This window comes from Hippocampus comes, unplaced genomic scaffold (assembly GCF_001891065.2).
Source record: "Hippocampus comes isolate QL1 unplaced genomic scaffold, H_comes_QL1_v1.1 scaffold36, whole genome shotgun sequence".
Lineage (NCBI taxonomy): Eukaryota > Metazoa > Chordata > Actinopteri > Syngnathiformes > Syngnathidae > Hippocampus > Hippocampus comes.
In genome coordinates, this window is record NW_017805695.1 from 5,215,176 (window position 1) to 5,237,365 (window position 22,190).

Here is a 22,190-nt window from a genome sequence, read left to right on the forward strand (position 1 = left end):
AATGTCTTCTGTGCGCTAACAAAGCAGAGCTCTGATTCCCGTTTCTGTTTATTTACAGGTACCTCAAAGAGGACAAATCAGTTTGGGACTTTCCCTGGGAATTACGTGAAGGAGGTGAAACTGTAAAGTGTTGAATCTCAACTGTTACACGCACTTGCCTGTCAAGCTTTGGATATCGAGCATGGCTGTGGGTTAGCGTAGATATTTAGTCAAAATGATTTGTTCATTCTAAAGAATGTAAAATTGCACAGTGAAGGTGGTTGTATACTCAATGCCCAAAACACAGTATGGTGTATATGTTAGACACATGCCGGTCTCCTATGAGTATATTCTTTATGAAAATCAATCACAAGCTTCCAATCTGTTAGTGTCATTTACACTACACGCGTTTATGTCAGCAACTGCGACATTTTCAGTTGACAGAAAGTGGCAAAATGGCCGGCCTCTGAAATGGCTCAAAATGGGTAGATTTTGCTGCTGTTGAACTCATATTTCACAAACGCAGTATCAATCAGAATATCATGTTTAAAACTAGTGGAGGTGCGTAGTTAATATTATTGTAAAGAAAATTTTGGGGTTGACTTCCCTTTTTCAGGTCAAAAGTTAGCACTGGCCAGATAATTCACAACTCAAAATGCATTCATTGCTGTTTCTATGTAGTGTGGAATTTTAACACAGATAATATTTTACACAACCTTTGTCACACGCCATGTGCATGCTTTAGAAGCACTTTTTCCAAATGTGCATTTGTCTTCTATTTTCTCTCAACCACCAGGTCAAAGACACTTAAATCATATGTTGAAGAGGTAAACAGTCTAAATAATGCAAATAATTTCAGACACTTTATTTATCATTTTATGTCTTTTCTTTTAAAACATTAACATGTTTGCTGACGCCATGATGCCTCCAAGGTAGTGGCGGTAGACACCTCGCTCCATTGCAACCGCAGGACAGGCGTTGCAGCGTTTAACTTCCTGCTTGGTCATTTTGGGAAATTCCACCAAACCACATCACCGCAGGATTATGAACCTTTTGAAGCAGACAATGTGTCTCAGAAAATAATGATTTGAAAGCATCGTGAGATTCAGCACCCTTCTTGATAGGATTATATGTTCCAGTCGTGTAAATGTGTACAGCTACTTAAGAGGCCTTTGAAATATGGATACATATATTTCTAACTCCCAACGTTTAGTTTTCAAACTGATTGGAATGGTCTAGTCAGCGTTAGTGCTGCATGTGCCGTAAAAGAAGCCCAAATCACATTTGAAACGCTGTCATCCAAAAGCCGGTGTAGTGACTGTGATTTCCTACTTCCCTTTGAAAAACGGCAGTCCGAGCAATATAGGATGGTGCCCAATTCCGTTGTCCTTCTCAAATTCCTCACCGACACTGAGATGTCCTCAACAAGCTGTATATTAGTACTCACATTCATTCTTGTTGTTTTAGATGTATATAGGGCAGTTGAAAAAAAAAGTCTCAATATTTATACTGTATGGATGTTGATGAGTAAATATCTAATCAAGCATTGCCAGACTATCAGTAGCCCGTCAGTATTATACGGAGTATGGAAGCATCACAGCGTATTAGCTACATTTGTGCAGTGATGAGTGTCACGCCATATGGATTGATTGCATATTTAACAAGACCCTGTAGCGATCTGCACTTTGTCCTCACTGATGTGTGTTTCTTGAGGCAAAAATCAAGCGTGTGTTCCTGACCGTTGTCACAATGACTACAATTTACTGTATTATGAGTGTGCCTGTTATAGAACTGATAGAATGTTCTGGTATGTTGTCACCTCACAAAAGCATGTTTCATTCTGTGCCGCTGGCCAAACCGTTTGTTTAAGTTCTCATGTAACTCGAGCTCTTCATCAATGTTTTTTTGTTTTGTTTGGAGACAGCTGACCTAAGGCGCTCTCCTGTGACAGGACTATAGGAACATGACTGTGTAAAAATCAACTTCAACACACAATAAATTGCTTGTGTCATAGTGTGCGTCGTAACACATCACAGGATGGATGAATGTACTGTACGATATTTGAATGTGATCCAGTGTACGCAGGATATGTTTAAAGGTCATCTTGAGTTAACACAGAACATAAGAAGGATTGTAAATATGTATAATAAGAAATCGACTATATGATGAGAGCATCAGATGGAGCTTTCAGTCACATGCAGCGTTTTATCAACCTGAAGGATTTTGCCACAGTGTGGAACATTACTGAGCACAGGAAGTTTGATGCACATGAACATTACGCTGCCATTTGTGAGCTCATAATGCTTTACGTTTGATGCAAACGTGTGCCTCATTTTCATTCATGACTATTTCTGAAATCCATGACATATTACACTTGCCCTGCTTTCCCCATGTAGTTCTAGTCTCTGGTTGGAGTATATTCACAGAGATCGTGTCAATTACTGTGCAAGTATCAGTCGTGTGACAAAGTGATTTCAATGATTATGTTCCGGTTGAATTTGTTTGTGACACACAACCTGCAACAAGTTTGGTTTGTTTGCTTCAATTTGCAGTGCTGTTACATTGACAATATTAAAATAAAGATGCTATACACTGCTATGACTTTGATATTATGCAACATTTAATCAACTTTTCCAAACCATTGTATTAACAAAGCATAGAATCCTCGCATTGTTTGTAGGTCATTGTTAGGAAATTCTCTTTGTGCATGTCCCATTTCAGTGCTCATCTTCATCAGGGCCACATGTGATATTAATCTGATTTGGGGTGAGAGGCAGGGCACAATTCACATTCAAATTCTAGTCCACACTTTAGATCAATTTGTGCCACACAGCGTGCATATCTTGGAAGAATTCCGAGTTTCTGAATTTGAACCTTCAACCTCAAAACTGTAAACAGACGTCCCAGCTACACTGCTCAGTAAACATAACTATTAACTTTTGTTAAAAAAAATAAAATTAAAATTAAATGGTCCAATCATGTCACTTGCCACATTTATGTCAGTTTAATGATTTGTGTTTAATTCTGTTCCACTTGAGACTTTCCAAGATAACACTTAAGTTGAGTCCTCTTGATTTGTTCGTAAACACACACACACACGCACAGCACAAAAGAAAAACAGTCTCCTTTAGCATAGATGAGCTTTCTCACTCCATTTGAACAGCAATCCTGGAAGGAATTCAAGAAATGGGAGCGGCACATTCCACATCCTGGGATTAAAGCTCTACCATAAATGGTAAACTTGCATGGAACACGAATGACGGCACCCACACACAGGCTTGTCAAGCCTGCTTCAACCGTGTCTCAGATCGTTCATGATGCAGAGGAGTTACTCTGGAGTATTTTCATGACCGTAGTTTGCGAAACGACCATGGGCCTTCAAATCAAAGTCTACGATTTCAATCAATTATAATAAAAGTAAACAAGTCTTGCAAAAATATAAAGCAAGCGGTTAGCTAATAATGAATGTGTTCCAAATTCAAAAGCGTTGCATGCATGCATGGCTGCATGCGTTTCAACACAGCAAATTGACTTATTTGAGAAAAAACAAAAATTAAAAATCTCTTCTCAAATGACCTTTTATCCTTTGCTATTGAAAAGATGTCCTGTTGAAGAAACGGGGTTTTCCGGTTTACTTGCTTCACGTGACCGGCTGAGTTTACTCTGCATTTGACAATGGCTAAATAGACGATCCTCGAATATTGCCTGAACTGTTTCCCGAACCTGGCCGTCCCAGGAACCTGAGGCCCCGCCCCTCTAATACCTCTGCCCCGCCCCTCTTAATGCCTGCAGGGCTCCTGCCCATTGATCACCTCAGAGGTCATTCGCCCGAGCTTCAGGAGCGAGTGGGAACTATTTTGAGCGCATCGCGTCGTGAGCAGGTCAATTGACGTTAGTTATGCCTCTGCGAGTGGTGGTACAGGGTCCTGGGCCATGGGGATTCAGGCTGGTCGGAGGAAAAGACTTCGAACAGCCGCTGACTATTTCCCGGGTAAGTTTGGATGGCTAACTGCTAATAACAAATTGCGTCAAGCACACCTGGACTTGTCCGGGGTGGACTGAAACGCACTTAACTAACTGGCTCAACTAGATAACTAACAAGCAGCTAACTGAGGTGACGTGTCGTTGAATTGATTGTGCGTTCTAGTTGCTAATGTTAAGTTTTTGGCTCGTTCTGCAAGTGTTTTATATAATGTTACGCAAAGAAGTGAATCTTTAGGTTCTGTTTTTGTCTTGATGTTTGGAACTGCAAACTTGGGAGTTTGAGCAAAATACGGGTCCACATAGATTTTGTATGCTGAAACTCAGTTGAATAGATTTGAAAAACGTTTTTGTTCAGAGGTTCGTAAACGCATCTCAAGCCCGAACGTACACGACTGGCTCACACTGGGACTTTTTCTTTCATTTTGCCCCTCTGATCACCAAAATATTAGACTGTTCACAAAACGATTCAATGAACTTGTATACCCCTACAAACTCAAACTACAGTAATGAAAATACTTTCCGTTTATTGTCAATTAAAACAAGCATTTTGTGTCTTTCTAAAGGTCGAATTTTAAGCGTCTGTCCTGAAGGTTGTGGCCAGTTAGTGTGAATACAGTATCTTTTAGTCTGTTTATTTTAGTCGAGTGGTGGCTGCTATTTTTGCGTCTCAGAGCTCCGTCCTCCCAACCCAAAAAACATGATTACGGATTCCTGAGCTGTGCCAAGTTTCTTGTTGTCAGGGCTTTATTTTCAATACTGTCTGCCTCCCAGCTCACTCTGCCTGTTTTTGTACTGTAAACAAACAATAACACACATTCAGGTCAGTGTGTGACGGTCAATTATCCTGAGTACAGCAGTGTATAAAAGCCTCTGTTGAAATTAGAGATTTGGCAAAAAAAAAAAAAAAAAAAAACCTGACACAATAACGATTTATTGTTCTTCAATTGTCTCTTTAATGCAGGTGACACCTGGAAGCAAGGCAGCCGAGGCCAATCTCTGTATCGGTGATGTGATCTTAGCTATCGATGGTGAAGCCACAGACAACATGACTCACTTGGAAGCACAGAACAAAATTAAGGGCTGCATACAGGAGATGGCACTTTCTATAGACAGGTAAGAGATCACTCAGATGATCACACTTTATGAACATTCACAAAAACGACAGCTAACTCGCAATCCAGGTGTGACACAATCTTTCAAATCTCATAAAGTGCATTCTTTTACGCTGCCCTTATCATGTGTAAAATATTATCTCATGAGATTTTTATTGCAATACAGTGAACTATTGATCACGGCCCCAACCGCAGTAGGTGAAAATCTTCATTCTAGACACATAAACATTTTTTACCCCTCCTCAAAACTGTGAAAACACTTAAACTTAGTCAAACTTACTTTTCCATTGCATCTCTTCTTCCAAATAAGAGGTAGAGCATGCTTACATCAAGCTTTTGTCACTCCCAGCTGAGGTTTTCAGTAAAACGGACGCATAAAACAAAAGAGAATTAAATATTTTATATCGTAAGGATTAGAGGTCTAGAAGATGAGACGTTGAAACACCAAAACATGAAACCAAACCATAGAATTTTGTGTGATCAAAGTCCGCTAGTTTAATGCTAACATACTATGAGAAAACCAATTGACGAGCTAAAGGAAATTTGTGTAGATGTTTAGATAATTAAAAACCCGACACCAACTATGTGTCTTTCACACTCACAAACATAGCAGACAACAATATGCACAGGGATATATCTGCTTTGTGCTGACGACAACTGTTAATGTATGCAGATTAGTTGGTAGCCTTGTCTGCATCTTCATGTTAAATATACTGCATCTTGTCCAGTAGACCTCCTGTAAGTGTTTGGTGTATGTTCCGCTCATTGCACAATGTGGAATGCACTGCAGCCGTGCAACTCTAAATTCGGGCTTCCTTCTATGTTGTAAAATTATATTCCAAAAAAATGCTTGAAACGCATTTTTAAAACGTTTAGTCTAGTGGTTCTTAACCTGGGTTCAATTGAATCCCAGGGGTTCGGTGAATTGGTCTCAGGGGTTCGACGGAGCCTCTGCCATGGAGGTTAAGACACACCCGACTCAACATGTCAATGAGTTCTGACACGCCCGCTTGGCCATCACTGGCTGCAGATGATCACATTACATTGCTTGTCCAATCAGTGCTGTGGGAAATTTAGTTCGCTCGGTCGTCAACGTGTGACGGACGTGATACTACGTTGTGTGATTTTTTTTTTTTAGAATGTTTTAATACATGCTAACTCTGTCGAGCAAAAAAAAAAAAAAAGGGCTCAGATGAATATGTACAACATGCATCACAGAACGTGATGGGACTCAGTGTCCTATCTGCATCGTTTGTCATGCCAAGTTGAGAAACTCTAGTCTCACACCGGCAAAACTGAAGGAACACTTCTTGAATCCAATTTTTTTAATTTTCAGTAAGGGTTCGGTGAATGTGCATATGAACTGATTGGGTTCGGTCCCTCTAACAAGGTTAAGAAACACTGGTTTAGTCAATGCCTGACGCAATCAAGTCTACTTTAGGATAAAAAGTAAGCTAAAGCAATACGCTGAGGAAGTCAAGCCAAAAATGATATAGACTAGGAGCATTTCATTCATTCAAAGGCTGTGTTTCTGTGTCAATACACCTACAGACTTGGAATCAGTGTGATGGCTATTTATAAATGACTATTGCCCCTCAATAAACATGATCATTCGCCTACGTTTCAGATCAGAAAATAAGTTGTGGTCGCCACTCTCATCAGAAGAAGGGAAGTCGCATCCCTACAAGATGAATCTTGCATCAGAGCCACGGGTGCGTGTCTGCAGACTCAACATCTAAACTGGAACTTGCATAATGACTGGTTGTCCCCTGTCATTTAGAGGGAAATCATCATATCAACTTACCGGTAGTCATATAGTTCTCTGCGAGTCTGAACATTTTCCGCACCGCACCCTTCCAGCCAACGATGAAGTAATTGTTTACTTCCCAACAGGAGGGTTTCCTAGACGACAGTAGTTTATCTGCCAAGCTCTGACGCAAGACTCAGTTCCTGTCTACTGAGTGGAAAGCAAAGGCCAGTGGGATGTGTCGCAGGCTGCGTGTCCTCCACAGGCCACCCTGTTTAGTTGCTGTGCAGTTTTGTCACAAACACGCGTGTTGAATGCCTGTATGCAATTTGTCACGTGGATGCCTTTTCACTCGTTTATTTGTCCAAACGATTGTGTCGTGACCTGCTTGATCTGTGACTCGGCTTGCTGTCAGTCTGTTCTGTAATTTCCCTACGGGATGCTTGAATCATGATCACATTGCTGTGTTGCGCCCCCCAAAAAATGATCGCCTTGTTTTCCATCTGTTACACACTCCTCTTAGTCGGTTTCACACAAAGCTTTAAGATTGTTGTCTTTCTTTGGCAGGAAGTGAAACAAATAGGCTCCGGCCACAACAGGAGTGCTCTGCCATTCTCTGGTTTTGGTTCCAAGGTTGTGACCAACCAGTACAACAACCCAGCTGGCCTTTACTCCTCAGAGAATATCAAGAACTTCAACTCGGCTGTGGACGAAGTCAAAACCTTGACAACCACCAACGAGCCCGAGACTGTGTAAGAACAAACCCCCATTTTTAAAATAATTTTTTAAACGGAAAGTCCTTATTAGCGGTATAGCTCCGCTTATTCAAGATTTGGGGTTGGTATCACCCCCTCCCACCAATGCAATGGGCATCAATTATTCACAGATTTTTTTTCCCCTGCTGTTTGAGGGCATACTCGGTCCCTATCGCTCACAAACACCAGGGTCCACTGTATATGAGGAAAAGATAAAATATTTCTAAATGCTCTGAACCCCTACAAAGGGTTATAAGTGGACTTGAACCAGGAGTGTTGGGGTTTTAGTGTTAGGGTGCGTCGTGGTTTCGGATGCTGGATGCTGAGCTTTCACAATTGCAAGAGCATCTGCAGCAATTGCGATGCATTTTTCAACCCTTTTGTCACTTTTGTCATTTCTGTCATTAAAATTTAGTTTATGCTGTTGGTCGGCGGCCCGGTAGTCCAGTGGTTAGTGCGTCGACCTCACAGTGCAGAGGTACCGGGTTCAATTCCAGCTCCGGCCACCCTGTGTGGAGTTTGCATGTTCTCCCTGGGCCTGCGTGGGTTTTTCTCTGGGTACTCCGGTTTCCTCCCACATTCCAAAAAACATGCATGGCCATGATTGAACACTCTAAAGTGTCCCTCGGTGTGAGTGCGAGCGTGGATGGTTGTTTTTCTGTGTGTGCCCTGCGATTGGCTGGCAACCAGTTCAGGGTGTCCCCCGCCTACTGCCCGAAGACAGCTGGGATAGGCTCCAGCACCCCCCGCGATCCTTTGTGAGGATAAGCGGATCGGAAAATGGATCGATGGATGGATGCTGTTGGTTTCGATATCATTTTCTGTCTACTAAAAGCATCGTTTGCCTTTTAATTACATTTAGTCCAACGCAGTCTCCTGTCGTAAATGTTATTGGCCCGCTTTTGCATCATGCTAATGTGATGCAGTGTTATGTCAACACACAGAAAGATCCCGTGTAACATTTTGCCTTGAGAGGATCTATTGTTTGTGGTTTATTCAAACGTATACACTAACTCGGTTGACACCTCCTTGCAGAGCTGCAGATCCAGCAAAGTCCACCAAGCGACCACCTATAGCGGCTGATTCAGAGGTCTACAAAATGCTGCAGGAGAACCAGGAGTCAGCTGAGCCCCCCCGACAGTCTGCTTCCTTCAAAGTGCTTCAGGAGATTCTTGAGACGGGTACGAATCCGATTGACTTTCACTTTAACGGTTTACCGTCCGTTTTCAACCGCCATTGTGAACAGGTTTGATTGCACTTAATATTCGCCACTAAATGTAAATAACATGTTATCAGTTCTATGTAATAAGGAGCTGAGGTCACAATGCAAAGTAACACAAAAGTGGTGGTTGATGTTTGTAGGTAATTCTGACAGACCAACAGGGTTCAGGAGTGTGAAAGCTCCAACAACGAAGATTGGCTCCTCCGTTGGAAATGCTGAGAAGCTTCCCATCTGTGATAAATGTGGATCCGGGGTTGTGTAAGTATTTAAGCCTCAAAAAAAAAAAATTCTCTCCATGTCATTAAATTTTCAAACTGGCAGACTCACCTGTTTAAATATTCTACTCTGGCGCCACCATGTGGCTAATTGCGGCCATGCTGGTTACCTTAAGTACAGTATCATATCTTGGTATGCTTTATTTGCAAATTAAAAAGTCCATACAGTTGTTGCCCAGGTAAAGATATGCTTTCACTTTTAAGGTTACCTCAGTACGACAATGTCACTCTGTATGAAGTGCAAGTAATTTAGCCCAAGGCTCAAATTAGAAACGCAATAAATTACAAATAAATTAAAACACATTGATTGCAACGACGTTAATGATGAAAAACAAAGCAGGCTTTAATTGATTAGAATTAACAGTAGTTTTTTTTTTCAAATGCTAGTTAAGTCCCCGGAGAGAGAAAAAATAGTTTGGGGTCAAGGGTGATTTTGGAGCTTATCCTATCTACTTTGGGCTGTGGACTACACCCTGGATTGACAGCGAGTCAATCAAAGGGCTCTCCCATTATTAAAAAAAAAATAATCATCATCATAATAATGATGATGATTTACCACAAACCACTTGCGTACGCATCGATAAGTGAGGCAAGTGGTTTGGGACCCCTACAATAAAAACTGAAAATGAGTCCCAACCCTAAATTTGAGAGGCTGCTGTGAAAAATCAACTAAGAATCACTGCCGTAATGCTGTGGTTGTTAAACTTTTTGTAATATAATAATTGTCAGAAAAAGTAACACTTAATCAAGCAGCCGCAAATCTGTGCTTTTGTTGTCTTTTCTTCTGCTATAGTTAATTTGCACTGCTTATGCCATTTTATTTCAATTGAAGAGGAAAGTGATCCCAGTTCATCTTGGAGTGGAGGTTGAATTGTTGACTTTTGTGACTCAGAGGGATGTTGGTGAAGCTGCGTGACAAGTTCCGACACCCTGAGTGCTACACCTGCACAGACTGTGACGTCAACTTGAAACAGAAGGGACATTTCTTTGTGGAGGACCAGATCTACTGCGAGAAGCATGCACGCGAGCGAATGACCCCGCCCGAGGGGTACGACGTGGTCACGGTCTTCCCCAAGTAGAGGGATCAATGACCTCAGCCTCAGACTGCACGCTAGTTTTTTTTTTTAAGACAATTCAAGGCATTTAGTTTCTACACTCTTCTTGTGCAGACACTGGAAGAGGAGATGGAACATGTTGATTTGCACACAAGAACTTTGGCATATGCAATACCTAAAGGCTTCATATTTTTAAATTCCAGGAAATTCCTGTTTTGCCACTGATTTGAATGATGATTAGTCCAGTATTCACAGGAAAAGGACCATGGTTTTTGTAGACGTTTGTTTTATAACACTTTTTTTTTTTTTTTTACCCCTGGGAACAAGGGACACAGTTTGACAACACACAAAATGCATAATTTTTGTATTGTTTTTATTGAATAAGACGATTATGCAAAACTATTTCAAAAACATTTTCATATCAATGCCAAATAAATATTTTAGTTTAATTAGTCGCCTTTTTGTTCTTAATTTGGTCGCCTCTGTCAAAGAAGTGCCCGTAAAACTAAAGTGCTATACTGTATCTTCAGCAAGACCGATCCAATAGCGAGAAAATAAAGCACATAAAAAGGTGAAGTTATTCATATGATGCAAAATAAATAAATAGCCACTTGTAAATGTTTTTGCACCCACTAACTGTGAAGGTGACCGTATAAATGTAGGCATCAGAATTTTATTGCCACTAATACCTGAGCTCTGTCTCACTGTAGAGTCTGTTGGGATAAAAGGTTGGTGAGGCACAACAGTTTTGATCAGAATGTGCCAAGTGAGCCTCGGCTCCATGTGGACAGGCCAGGCTGAGGGCAGGCAGGTAGTCGACATTGTGTTCCTGTTGCTCGATACGTAGAGTCGCAGTCAGGGCCCAGATGTAGTTGTGGGCAAACCGCAGAGTTTCTATCTTGGTCATTTTGGCATCCTCGGGCAGAGCTGGCAATATGTTTCTGAGCGTGTTCAGAGCACAGTTGAGGTTGTGCATCCGGTGACGCTCTCTGTCGTTGGCCTTCACCCGGCATCTGCCCCGCAGTGCGGATTGTACACATTTGCTTTGCCGCCTTTCATTTTGACGGGCATGTTCACTGTAGTCTTTTGCGTTGTGGGCATTTGGACAACTGCGTGTCACTGGGCTGCTGGATGTGTGCACGTCACTTCGCCCACAGTGCTCTTTGGAAAACATCCTGTTGAAATTCACTGAAATCATTACACATGGTCCCGCTTAATTTAACAGTATGTAAAATCAGTATATGTTCTGAAACATTTTTGCAATTTCCACCTTACAACTGGATTTGATTAATTATCAATGAATAATTTATTTGATTGATCATGAGTATTCACAACAAAATGGTACATCTGCACAATCCACTACAAGAGCTGTACAGCATTACAAATCTTTAGAAAATGTTCAGCTCAGCTGGCATTAAGATGACACAATGTGTATTATTGTGATATTAGTTACTATAGAAGTACAATGCATCATACTGAACACAATAAAACTAAAATAAACATAAAAAAATAATTTCTGGCTTTGTCAATCAAAAGTGATCATTGCATTGTTTTTCTAACCCCTTATAACGTTTATAGGAGCCATGTGCATGAATGAAGAAAAGACACGACACGTACCTGCATGTGGCAACAGGAGGCAGCAGACTGAGTGCTAGATGCGCATCCCTGTCATTTTATAAGGCCTTTATCTTATCTTTTTGTGCGCCTGAATCAACAGCATGTGTCGGATGGCCAATCAGCTTTCAGGCAGCGTGCCTTGCGCCCTCTCCCCGTCATCTGCTTCACTCCTATCCTCTCTTTGTGTGTTATATGCGTCTTGGAGAGAGCAACGCGTGCAAGGAAAAATATTTTGACTTAAATGGAATGAAACGGATTCACCTCGATTAGTAGACTTTCTATTAAACTTGTTGAACTTTGGTTGGATTTTTTTTCAAGACACGGAGCTGTATAGTGTTTAGTAATTTTGCTTTTTCCCCCCTTGCTTGATGACTGAGGGTCATATTTTTAAGTTTGGGGTCTTCAGTTCTGAGTATACAAAATGAACTGCAGTTGGGTGTTGATTTGTAATGTTCAGGTCAGCTGAACTTGAGACCTTAAATGAGGAAAAAGTTTTGAAACAACACTATTTATCACTGTTACCATAAATTCATTCATCCAGGTCATTTCTTTCATAAATCAATCGCACCTGGACTACTCTGTTAGTCTTAAAAGACGGATAAGAGGCAAAACGTCTCCCAAAAAACAGAAATACCGAATATCATTTCGAATGTGATGTTGAGTGACAACACGTCATAGTCGCTTAATGTGGTTTGACATTTGCTGATGTGATGGTGCATTTTACGCACTCGGGTGGAACAATTATGAGTCCAGTAATAGATAAAACGCAGTCCTCAACTAAACGGAAAGATCGGCAGCTAATTCATAAATGAGGCAAAATCCAGCGAAACTCTGACGTTGTTTTAAAAATAAACTAGCTCTGGTCATTATCCTAACGTACTGTATTTACGATGCGTACAACACACACTCAAAATGGCAAAAGCTAATAAATCTCAGATGCTTTTGTTCTTGCTTGACACTTCACGTATGGCACGTTACAAACAATGCATATGAATCGACACTACTTGATCTTACCATTAAAATATATTACATTTGAAGCCAAAGCCACCCATAAAGCATTGGAGCGCAACTGTTGTGAGCTGGACAAAGGTTATTACGCGTGGTGCCAGCCAAAAATGCCGTTTGGAAATGTGAGCCGTGTTGTTGGGCTATAAATGGTTGTTCCTATGTGACACAACCAATTCAACTCGATTCATACAATGATGTGAGCCATGCGTAAAGAGACCGCAACTGAAACATATCGTCACAACTTCAAGCCACGCAGTGCAAATAAATCATAAACAAGTTACATTTTCCTGAAAGCCCATGAACTGTCACTTGAAGTCTTGAATTTATTTATGTTGTGCGAGGGGTGAGGGTCCGCTTTCCAGATCTTAAACATGATTGCCGGTTTAAGGCTAAAATCATCCTCAACATTTTGTTCAAATATGTGTTTTGGGAACAATCTGATCGCCATATGCTTTCAATAAAGTGGACAAATACACGGGCGAGATATGAGACGTCTTTTTGCAATTGTAAAAGGCACGAAAACTCGAAGGTAAACGTAATACCCCCACTTAACAAATAATCAACGATGTCATATCCATATTGTGATATGACAGACAGGTGTTAGTTTAAAGGAGTCAGGTTTTTTCTTGTTTTTGGTTTTATCACTGTGCTGTCTTATCCTGCTTGTTATGCTAAGTGTGGGCAAACACAAGCACCCGTAAAAGCAGATATGACAGCAGAGTTGGTACGAAAAGTGATTTAACAATATTTAACAATACAAATGTCCAATCTCCAGAGCAGGTGATACCTGCACGATGCGCCTGGTTTATACTGCCCGACTACTTCACGCTCTCCTTTGCTTATTTATTAAACCAAATCTATTTATTATTTTAGCAAACAGAAGTACCAGGTGGGGCTTTATTTTCGTCTTCAGCTTTTTGTTTGAAGGACGTTTTGAGAAGGCCAATCCAAGTCCAACAACTCGCTGACCAGATTGTTATCAGGGACGCCTTTGAATGCGCCCCCCTCCTCACGCTCCTTCTGCCTAAGAGCTGCCGGGAGAGAGAAAGGGAAAGGGAAACTTCTTCAAGAAAGAGAAAACATCTTAAAAAACATTTAATTGCAACCCGGATGCCATATGTACAGCTCTTGTGAAACCCTTCAACAATGTGACTGTCTTTTACAAAGTATAGAGTGCGTCTTTGGAGACGTGTGCGCTTTTGGAGAGGTGCGCGCGTCGTGACCGGAATGACCCTGAAAACACTTTACACAAAGACGAATTCACTTTTAATGTGCTTTGGAGTTTCCTTTCACAAGCAATGCATTGTACATCTCACCTCATCTTTTGAAGCCAGTGTACACCAATTACAGTGAAATAGCTGTCGTCTGGAGGGGTTTTGTCTTTATTTTGTTCAAGCTTAAGGACACGTGAGGCTGCGCGTTCACAAAGATTCATTTGGTCTGGTTGCGTCTTGACCAATTTCTGATTTTAGTTGATGGATTTGGTTCGTGCTTAAAGTACCAAGTGTGCTGTTCACATCTCAAAGACCGAAATAAACATACACTAAATACTCTTATTCTTCCCAAACGAGCTTAATACTACTTGCAAGCAGGATAAGCGCCACGTGGTTAAATGAATAACTTCCTGATGGATTGAATGTAAACTGATTTTTTTTTAAAAGGCAGGAATTTGGATGCATTCGAAAGAGTCACCAGGATGTACAGGATTAGAAATAATATGTTGTGGTATGTGTCAGAATCAGAATCCTGGCGATTGACCAAATATGTTTAAAAACCCCGCAAGAAATTTGTTGCCAGTTGGTGGTGTCGCTGATTGTATAAGCAAAGACAGACATTTAAGATAAATACACAAATGTACAAAACACAGCACTGTCATGATTGTACATGGAAAAGGACCCAAAAGCACCAGGTTATTCAGTGATTCGAACATGCAGTCACCAGCTTTCTCCAAAAGGAGGCGGTGTAGAACATACAAAAACGAATACAGTACTGTGTTTGTGAAGGAAGAAGTGGACTATAAAAAGGTTTCCTGACGTAAATATACTACGTGCAGTGTTGTGTGAGTTTTTGGTAAAAAGATATGAAGTGTAAAAGACTGTGTCTCGCTGTATTGCTCAGGCTGTACTGCAGCGTCTATTCACAGGCGCGATCCCGCTACTGAGCGGTACGGGGGTTTTGAACTGCTCCGTTTCCGACCTGGGCCGGTGTACCCCTCCTCAGGCGACCTGGTGGTCCCGAGCTCCCCCGGGAGCACCATATCGATACCGAACTTAGCGCGGACACCCGCTCGACAGTCCGCTGCAGCTCAGAACCCCCGAGCTCTCACAATCCACCAGCCTCAGCCTCCCGGTAGCTTGGATTACAGGTACGCGCCACGTACCCGGCGAGAAAGCGTACCACCTATGGTGCTTTTGACAAGAATGCATGTGACGTCACCAAACGGTTTGACGAGATCATTTCCACGTACCCGGCGAGAAAGCGAAACACCTGTGGTGCTTTTGACAAGAACGCATGTGACGTCACCAAACGGTTTGACGAGATCATTTTATTTTTGTTGTTGTCAATTTATTTACACTTCGAAATTGTTGCTTGTTTTCCACTAAACCGTTGGTTGGCCCGCCAAGCATTGATGCTCAAACTTGGCAGAATTGTATGCTCGTGTTTATCGGTTGCCCTTTCCATGTTCACACATCCACTTACGAGCTGCATATAATATAACTCAAACACATGCAAAACAAAACCATACACACAGTGAATTCAATGTAAATATAATTTTCCTAAAATACTGTACATGTATGTTTTTCTTATAGTTTAGATTTTCACGTTGATTAATCTGCCATCTTGAGAAAATATTGCTTCCCAGAAGCATCAAAATTATTAGTTAAAATAGAATTTGGTCCTTGGTCTGTTTCATTAAGAAAATTAAATACAGAGCTAATCCTCGAATAATCCGGCAATAATAATAATATTAATAATAATAATAATAATAATAATTCAGCATGACTTGTTCCTGCAGTATACATGTATTATGTATTCGATGCTCTCTTCCCCTTTCACCCCACTGTCGTCTGTGTTCTGTTTATTTCTAACACTTGATATACTCCTTTTATTCTGTCTATAGAATGGATTTGACCAACAAGTCTGCAGGAGTATTCGAGACCCACTGCAGCTCAAACACATGGTCAGTAGGTATGGACCATTTTTGACACCGTTGATCTGCCCTCTCACCTGATATAGGCGTGAGACATTTTAACGTGTCACAGGAAATTAACCAATTTCAATACATACATCCAGTACATACATACTGTAATGCCCTTCAGTGTCCTCAAGGATGTATTCAGCCGCTGAAACAATCTGTTTGTGCTTTTTAATAAACAATACAGTAACAGACCACATACACACCAGAGCTGCTGACGGCCACTACTCACACAGATAAACTCCACACTCAAACTGCCTGTGCGGGCCAATTTTCCCCTCCTGCCCCCCACGCACAAAAAATAATGAATAGATATTACAATACATACATACATACATACATACATACATACATACATACATACATACATACATACATACATACATACATACATACATACATACATGTGTGTACTGTGGTGGCAGGTGCAGCCGTCAAATGAATTCAACAATATTGCAAAACAAGAAGAGTAAGACGAAGTAGAATCTAATCTCTCAGTTTTACTGTGATCTCTATGACAATAGAAACGACATTAAGAATACGTTCTTCGAAAGTGTATCGCTGATGTTTCTTTGAAGCGACGCGTTTCGCTTTTTGCCTGAATGTACAAATAGTATGGTGACAGATTTGTTGCCGGTGCTTTAAGTTTCCAGCGCGTTGTCATATTTGCGCATGCGCAGAAACTGAATCGGCTGCTGCTGACTTCCCGTATCCTCGTTAGCTCGTAGCTATGTTGTGTAGTAGTAGCATGTAGATGAGAACGAAGACCTCAAGCAGGCGGCTGGAGGTGACTTTCCTTTGTCTCAGACAGAAAAATAAGCTTGTCGGTTAAAAACCGTCTTGACAACATGGATTATTGGGTAAGTGGTGCTTCTTTCTCCGGTGTTTATGCATTTTTAGAAACGGTTACGCTGGAAACGGTGACAATTGTTAAAAGATCGTCTTGGGCTCAGGCTTGTTTATCAGTAGTTACGTGAGATAATAAGATGAGCTGTTGTCTGAAATAGGATGCTCTAAGTCCACACGCGTTGTTTAGTTGTGAACTGTGATGTAAAAGCATTACGGTCCGATTTATGGCGAGTTGCAAAACTGTTTACATGAACGCCTTGGCTTGAACTGTTGCCATACTCAAGACAATAGAGCGACAGCAATAAACAGTGCACTCACTCAAAATCGAATTGACTATAATGTACACGACGGTACCTCTCATTTAAAAGGTAACAGTGGTTGTACAGACGACCCTTCCTCTGTTAAAAAAACAACCATATTATATTCTAACAATCGTTTATTGTGGCGTCCATAGTTTAAAATTGGAGTTCCTGTTCAACTTGAGCCTGCAGGAAGTTATAAACAAAAGCTTTTTATCGCATGAGTGATGTGGAGTCAAATTTCGTGTCAAAGGAGGACAATGAACTCGTGAGCCATGACAACGGACGCAAGTAATGTACGGGGACAAAACTGAGGGGCACTCGAGGGCGGCTCATCTGACTCAGAACTTCCTCGGGGGCACAATTAACTCCACCGTCCCAGTCTGACCCTACTGTCGATCAGCCACAACAGTGATAATAGTCGTTGTAATCGTTTCATGAAACAGTGACCCCTACCAACTTGTTCCTCATTTGATTAATTTGGTGAACTGTGGGATCTGTAAATTTTCAAGATTTCACAGCACACCCAGTAAATTCCCTGAGAACACCGCCCTTTGAGACAACAAAAAGCCTCACTGAGTAAAACTACACTGACAGTCTTTGATATTTGACATTTACAAGTAAAGCGAAGCAATACAAAGTGGTTTAATAAAAATTACCAAAAGAATGTACAATGCAGGAAAATGATTTTGGAATAGTTGATCATAGAAATGCTCTGAAAGACCATAATCATGTATACGAGGGGGAAAAAAAGCATACATTTTGACCTGAATATAAAAAGCATGAAGGCACCACATCATAGTATTATACATAGATAATTGCCCCTGCAATTGATTGTTAAAAAAACAAACCCAATTCCAGTAAAGTTGGTACGTTGTGTTAACCATAAATAAAAACAGAACAAAATAATGTCCAAATCATGTTCAACCTGTATGTAATTGAATACACTACAAAGACAAGATATTTAACTTTCAAACTGATAAACCTTATTGTTTTTAGCAAATAATCATTAACATTGAATTTTATGGCAGCAACATGTTCCAAAAAAGCTGGGACAGTGTCATGTTTACCAATGTATTACATCACCTTTTCTTTGAACAACATTCAATAAACGTATGGGAACTGAGGACACTAAATGTTAAAGCTTTCTAGCTGGAATTGTTTCCCATTCTTGCTTGATATACAGCTTCAGCTGTTGAACAGCAGTTCGGCATCTCCGTTGTCATATATGTATAACACTTCATATAACTTGCCACACATTTTTTCAACAGCCAAGTCTGGACTGCAGGCAAGCCAGTCTAGTAGCTGGACTCTTTTACTACAAAGCCACACTGTTGTAAACATGTGCAGAATGTCGTTTGATTTTGTCTTGCTGAAATAAGCAGGGTTGTCCATGAAAACTACACTGCTTGGCCGGCAGCTTTTGTTACTCCAAAACCTGTATGTACATTTCAGCATTAATGGTGCCTTGACAAATATGCAAGTTACCTATTCCACTGGTACGAACACAGCTCTGTAACATCATAAATGCTGGCTTTTGAACTTTGCGTCCATAACACTCCGGATGCTTCTTTTCCTCTTTGGCCCAAAGGACATGACTTTTGAAATGTCAAAAGATGATTTAAAACGTGGACTCGTCAGTCCACAGAACACTTTTTTCACTTTGTATTAGTCCATCTTAGATGAGCTCGGGCCCAGGGAAGCCGGTAGCGTTTCTGGGTGGGGTTGATAAATGGTTTATGTTTTGCATAGTACAGTTTTAATTTGCACTCACGGATGTAGCACTGAACTGTATTTACTGACATTGGTTTTCTCAAGTGTGGTGATGTCATTTACACACTGATGTCGGTTTTTCATGCAGTGCTGCCTGAGGTATCGAAAGTCACGGGCATTCAATGTTGGTTTTCGGCCTTGCAATTCAGGGAAGCGAAAAACAATAACATTTATCAGTTTGTTATCTCTGAGGTGTCTTCAATTAAATATAGGTTGAAGATGATTTACAAATCATTGTATTCTGTTTTTATTTATGTTTAACTTCACTGGAATTGGGTTGGTATTTTGTATTGTTAAGAAGAAAATTCTTTTTAAATAAAATGTCAATTGTGGCACGCAAATATTGTGTCCAACTATTTTTCAACCATATGTCAAAAAGGATTTGGTAAAACAATAAAAATAAAAAAAAATCTTGTAATATTTGCTTAAAAAAATCAAGTTTGGTACAGACTTTACATGATGCCCAGATTTTTGAGAAAAGCAAGAAACATTAAGTATTCACACTTTACAGCATTTGCTTTAGTGGGCCACATGAAATGATGCAATGGTTCAGAGCTGACTCCCTGGGCCTTAAGTTTGACACCTGCTGTTTAGTGAATGGAACAAAAAGAAAATATCTGTATGTAAAAGTCGAAAGAGATGCCTTTTGAACTCATGTGAGATAGGGTTTAAATCTTTTTTTTTTAATGACAGAAGAAGCTGTGACATGCAGAACTTCCACCTCTATCTTAATAAACAAAAACATTCTCAACTGTTGGGTTTGGATGCAAAAATGGGTCACAGACCCATAATGAGTGGGTCGTAGACAGCTACTAAAAAAAATTACAGGGGCTCCTTTTACGACAGTTCCAACATACAGCGTTTCAAGTTTGTGAATGGTATTAATAAAAGTAAAAATAGTAACGATTAACTCTTTTGCTCCTCCCTGCCCGCTTTTAAACAGTATTTTACTTGTGCTCCCTCAATGTGAAAACCAATGTCTGTGTTTTCTACTCCTACTACTACGTGGAAAATGACATGACGTCAATAAGACGTACCTCGGGCGAGGTCAAGTCAACCGTGCTTGAGATATTGATTGATTGAGATCTTGGGGTCTTATAAAGTGGAAAAAATGGACAGCACTGACATGGTGGAACGTGAACTAGGAGGGAGCACTCACAACCACAATAACAGATTCGGAAAAACAAGGTATTCCCCAATTCATTGCCTCATCGTAACTGTTTGATGGTGTTGGCGACAGGAATGATCTTTGGCAAATGTGTCGTCTTGTGACAGCCCAAAAACCACCTGCTTTGACCAATCACATATTTCTGGTCTAATCTGAAAAATCCTAACCAAATAAAATGCGTTTGTTTCAGTTGCTGTCACATTAGCTTATTCAGCTTTTTTTGATACTTTGTTCAAAACATTAGCAAATCTTATGGTTAAGTGTGCAGAAAACTTAAGTTATCCAATCAAGTATTGTAAATAATTGGCTGTAAAATATATATATTTTTACCTTTTTCTTTAGTACTTAAGTCCAAGATGTGATGTTTACTTTTTTCGAGTTAGAGGAGTTGAATCAGTTATGACTTTCCCCCAATTATATGTATGTCTCCTTACAGTAAGTCCACACTACAGAATGAGAGTACTTTTGCCACATTTGGCTAAAGCAGTGTGAACTCTCCATTCAATCTGTGGTCCTCGTTCCCAACTCATCTATCGCTTGGTGCGGCTTACCTTGCCAAATCTGTTTGCAATAACCCTAACATACACCAGCATTGTCAAACTAAACTTAAGCTGTACTGTTTTTAATATCAGAATATTCACCACATGCCTCTCTGACTTGAGGATACTGGAAATAATGATACAACCTGCCCAAAGTGCCCAGCAATGGAGTGTTCTTACTGCTGAGCAGGTTGTGATGAGTTAAGATGTTATCTTTTTGAACCTTAAGCTTTCCTCTATCACTTAACCGATGAGGTGGGCGTACATGTACCCATGCTATCGGACCTATTGTGTCATAAAATTTCCCAAGGTAATGATAAATTAAAGCAACCATAATCTGTCTTTTGTCATTTTTTTTCCCACTGTGATTAAAACGCATCAGCGTTACCAATACAGTACGCTGTGTATTGGATTTTAGGATGATTTGAGGGTTTTTGCAGGTAGATTGTTAAATTGCGGCAGTCTGCTGCGTGTGTTGATTAGCAGTGCGGCCGCAGGGAGGAGTCTGTGGTGATAGACGTTGAGTCATCTGAAAAAGTAGCTCGCTTCTCTGTTTGGAGAAAGACGAGTACGGTGGCGTCTGAGCCATTTGCATTCAGCAAACTGCTGCCGGTGTTTGTGAGAGGGGAAATCTGATCTCTCTAGAGCCAACAATGCCTTATGATGTAAGTACATCAGCAGCCTATGCATCCATTATTGGGTCATTATTTATTTACATCTGTGTGAGTGAAAATATTTCTTCTGGAGATCTTTGCCCTGTACAATAATTGGATCTCCCATTGATGTGCATCTATGACTGATGACTAATTGTGCTAAGCAATTTGACTTGATTGAAATATCAGATATAGTGTGATACGTGATCGAACCCAATCCAAGAAAATGTTCAACCTCTAAATAGCTTCGATGCTATTTTTCCCACTGGACATTTTGGCGATAGAAATAATCCATCATAAATTCCAATTGCCAGGCAGCATTCCGCTTGAAATTTTTAAACCTTTAACCACTGTTAGTATTCAGGCAAAAGGTAGTCAAATAATCTTTGCTATAATGGCGAATTACAAATGATAATGCGGAGTTAAGAAAAGTCTTGGAATTTATGCAGATGTCTTTTGTAGTACCATGAATGACAGTGCTTTCTACAACACCCTTGTGACGATTTGATCTGATTCTGAATTTAATGACTTTAGTGGTTTCTCCACAGCAGCAAGGCCGTAACATTGACATTTCTCACCTTGTTTTAATCCGAGTTTTGAACACATTAACACAGTGGCCTTCAATCTACGTCTGTGTTACTTTTATTGGCCGAGCTTGACACACGTGCTGCTTGTCTGCATCTTTCAAAGTGAGAGTAGTGCTGCTAGGTTTTGGGCAGAAAAACAATCCTTTTTTTTTTTTTTGGAAAGAAATTTGACATTGAGGATTTTTTGCTGGTCATACATAAACCCTATCACGTGAGTGTCGATTACACTTGGTAGGACATGCGGTGGACTCCTATTGTACAAATATTTCTGACAAGACATTGTGACCTTGAAACCAGAATAATAGTCTGTTTCTGTGTGTGTGTGTGTGTGTGTGTGTGTGTGTGTGTGTGTGTGTGTGTGTGTGTGTGTGT

The 22,190-nt window shown here is 40.5% G+C and overlaps 4 protein-coding genes across 13 annotated transcripts in view; 3 read left to right on the forward strand and 1 right to left on the reverse strand.

Annotated features, from left to right (window-relative positions):
- sorbs1 (sorbin and SH3 domain containing 1) overlaps window positions 1-2,577 on the forward strand; it is a 43,364-nt gene extending 40,787 nt beyond the window's left edge. For all 9 annotated transcript variants that reach the window (XM_019881997.1, XM_019881999.1, XM_019882001.1 and 6 more), the window contains one exon: window positions 59-2,577. In XM_019881997.1, the coding sequence (XP_019737556.1) occupies window positions 59-126 (68 nt within the window). In that variant the 3' untranslated portion in view covers window positions 127-2,577. The remainder of the gene's footprint in view (window positions 1-58) is intronic.
- Window positions 2,578-3,770: 1,193 nt separating this feature from the next.
- Window positions 3,771-10,476, forward strand: pdlim1 (PDZ and LIM domain 1 (elfin)). 2 transcript variants are annotated; one of them, XM_019882007.1, is made up of 8 exons: window positions 3,771-3,970; window positions 4,925-5,076; window positions 6,703-6,787; window positions 7,390-7,574; window positions 8,613-8,758; window positions 8,940-9,057; window positions 9,967-10,189; window positions 10,227-10,476. In XM_019882007.1, the coding sequence occupies exons 1-7, from the start codon at window positions 3,878-3,880 to the stop codon at window positions 10,151-10,153; spliced, it is 966 nt and encodes a 321-aa protein (XP_019737566.1). In that variant the 5' UTR covers window positions 3,771-3,877; the 3' UTR covers window positions 10,154-10,189; window positions 10,227-10,476. The 2 variants fall into 2 exon arrangements, with proteins under 2 accessions (XP_019737566.1, XP_019737565.1); XM_019882006.1 differs by having other exon boundaries at window positions 9,967-10,476.
- neurog3 (neurogenin 3) lies at window positions 10,348-11,547 on the reverse strand. The gene has a single exon (XM_019882009.1). It carries the CDS (start codon window positions 11,325-11,327, stop codon window positions 10,812-10,814), a length of 516 nt encoding a protein of 171 aa, XP_019737568.1. The 5' UTR covers window positions 11,328-11,547; the 3' UTR covers window positions 10,348-10,811.
- A 3,091-nt stretch (window positions 11,548-14,638) lies between these two features.
- The window catches only part of sgpl1 (sphingosine-1-phosphate lyase 1), a 15,198-nt gene continuing 7,646 nt past the window's right edge, over window positions 14,639-22,190 (forward strand). Inside the window, exons 1-3 of the mRNA XM_019881895.1 lie at window positions 14,639-14,663; window positions 14,873-15,119; window positions 15,876-15,943. Coding sequence (XP_019737454.1) covers window positions 14,639-14,663; window positions 14,873-15,119; window positions 15,876-15,943 — 340 coding nt within the window. The remainder of the gene's footprint in view (window positions 14,664-14,872; window positions 15,120-15,875; window positions 15,944-22,190) is intronic.

Bases quoted from the DNA above. Each gene is read 5' to 3' on its own strand.
- pdlim1 (XM_019882006.1), top strand. From the start codon at position 3,878: ATGCCTCTGCGAGTGGTGGTACAGGGTCCTGGGCCATGGGGATTCAGG. The intron at 7,575-8,612 runs GTAAGAACAAAC...ACCTCCTTGCAG, and splicing joins ACCAACGAGCCCGAGACTGT to AGCTGCAGATCCAGCAAAGT. The intron at 9,058-9,966 runs GTAAGTATTTAA...TTTGTGACTCAG, and splicing joins AAATGTGGATCCGGGGTTGT to AGGGATGTTGGTGAAGCTGC.
- neurog3 (XM_019882009.1), bottom strand. From the start codon at position 11,327: ATGATTTCAGTGAATTTCAACAGGATGTTTTCCAAAGAGCACTGTGGG.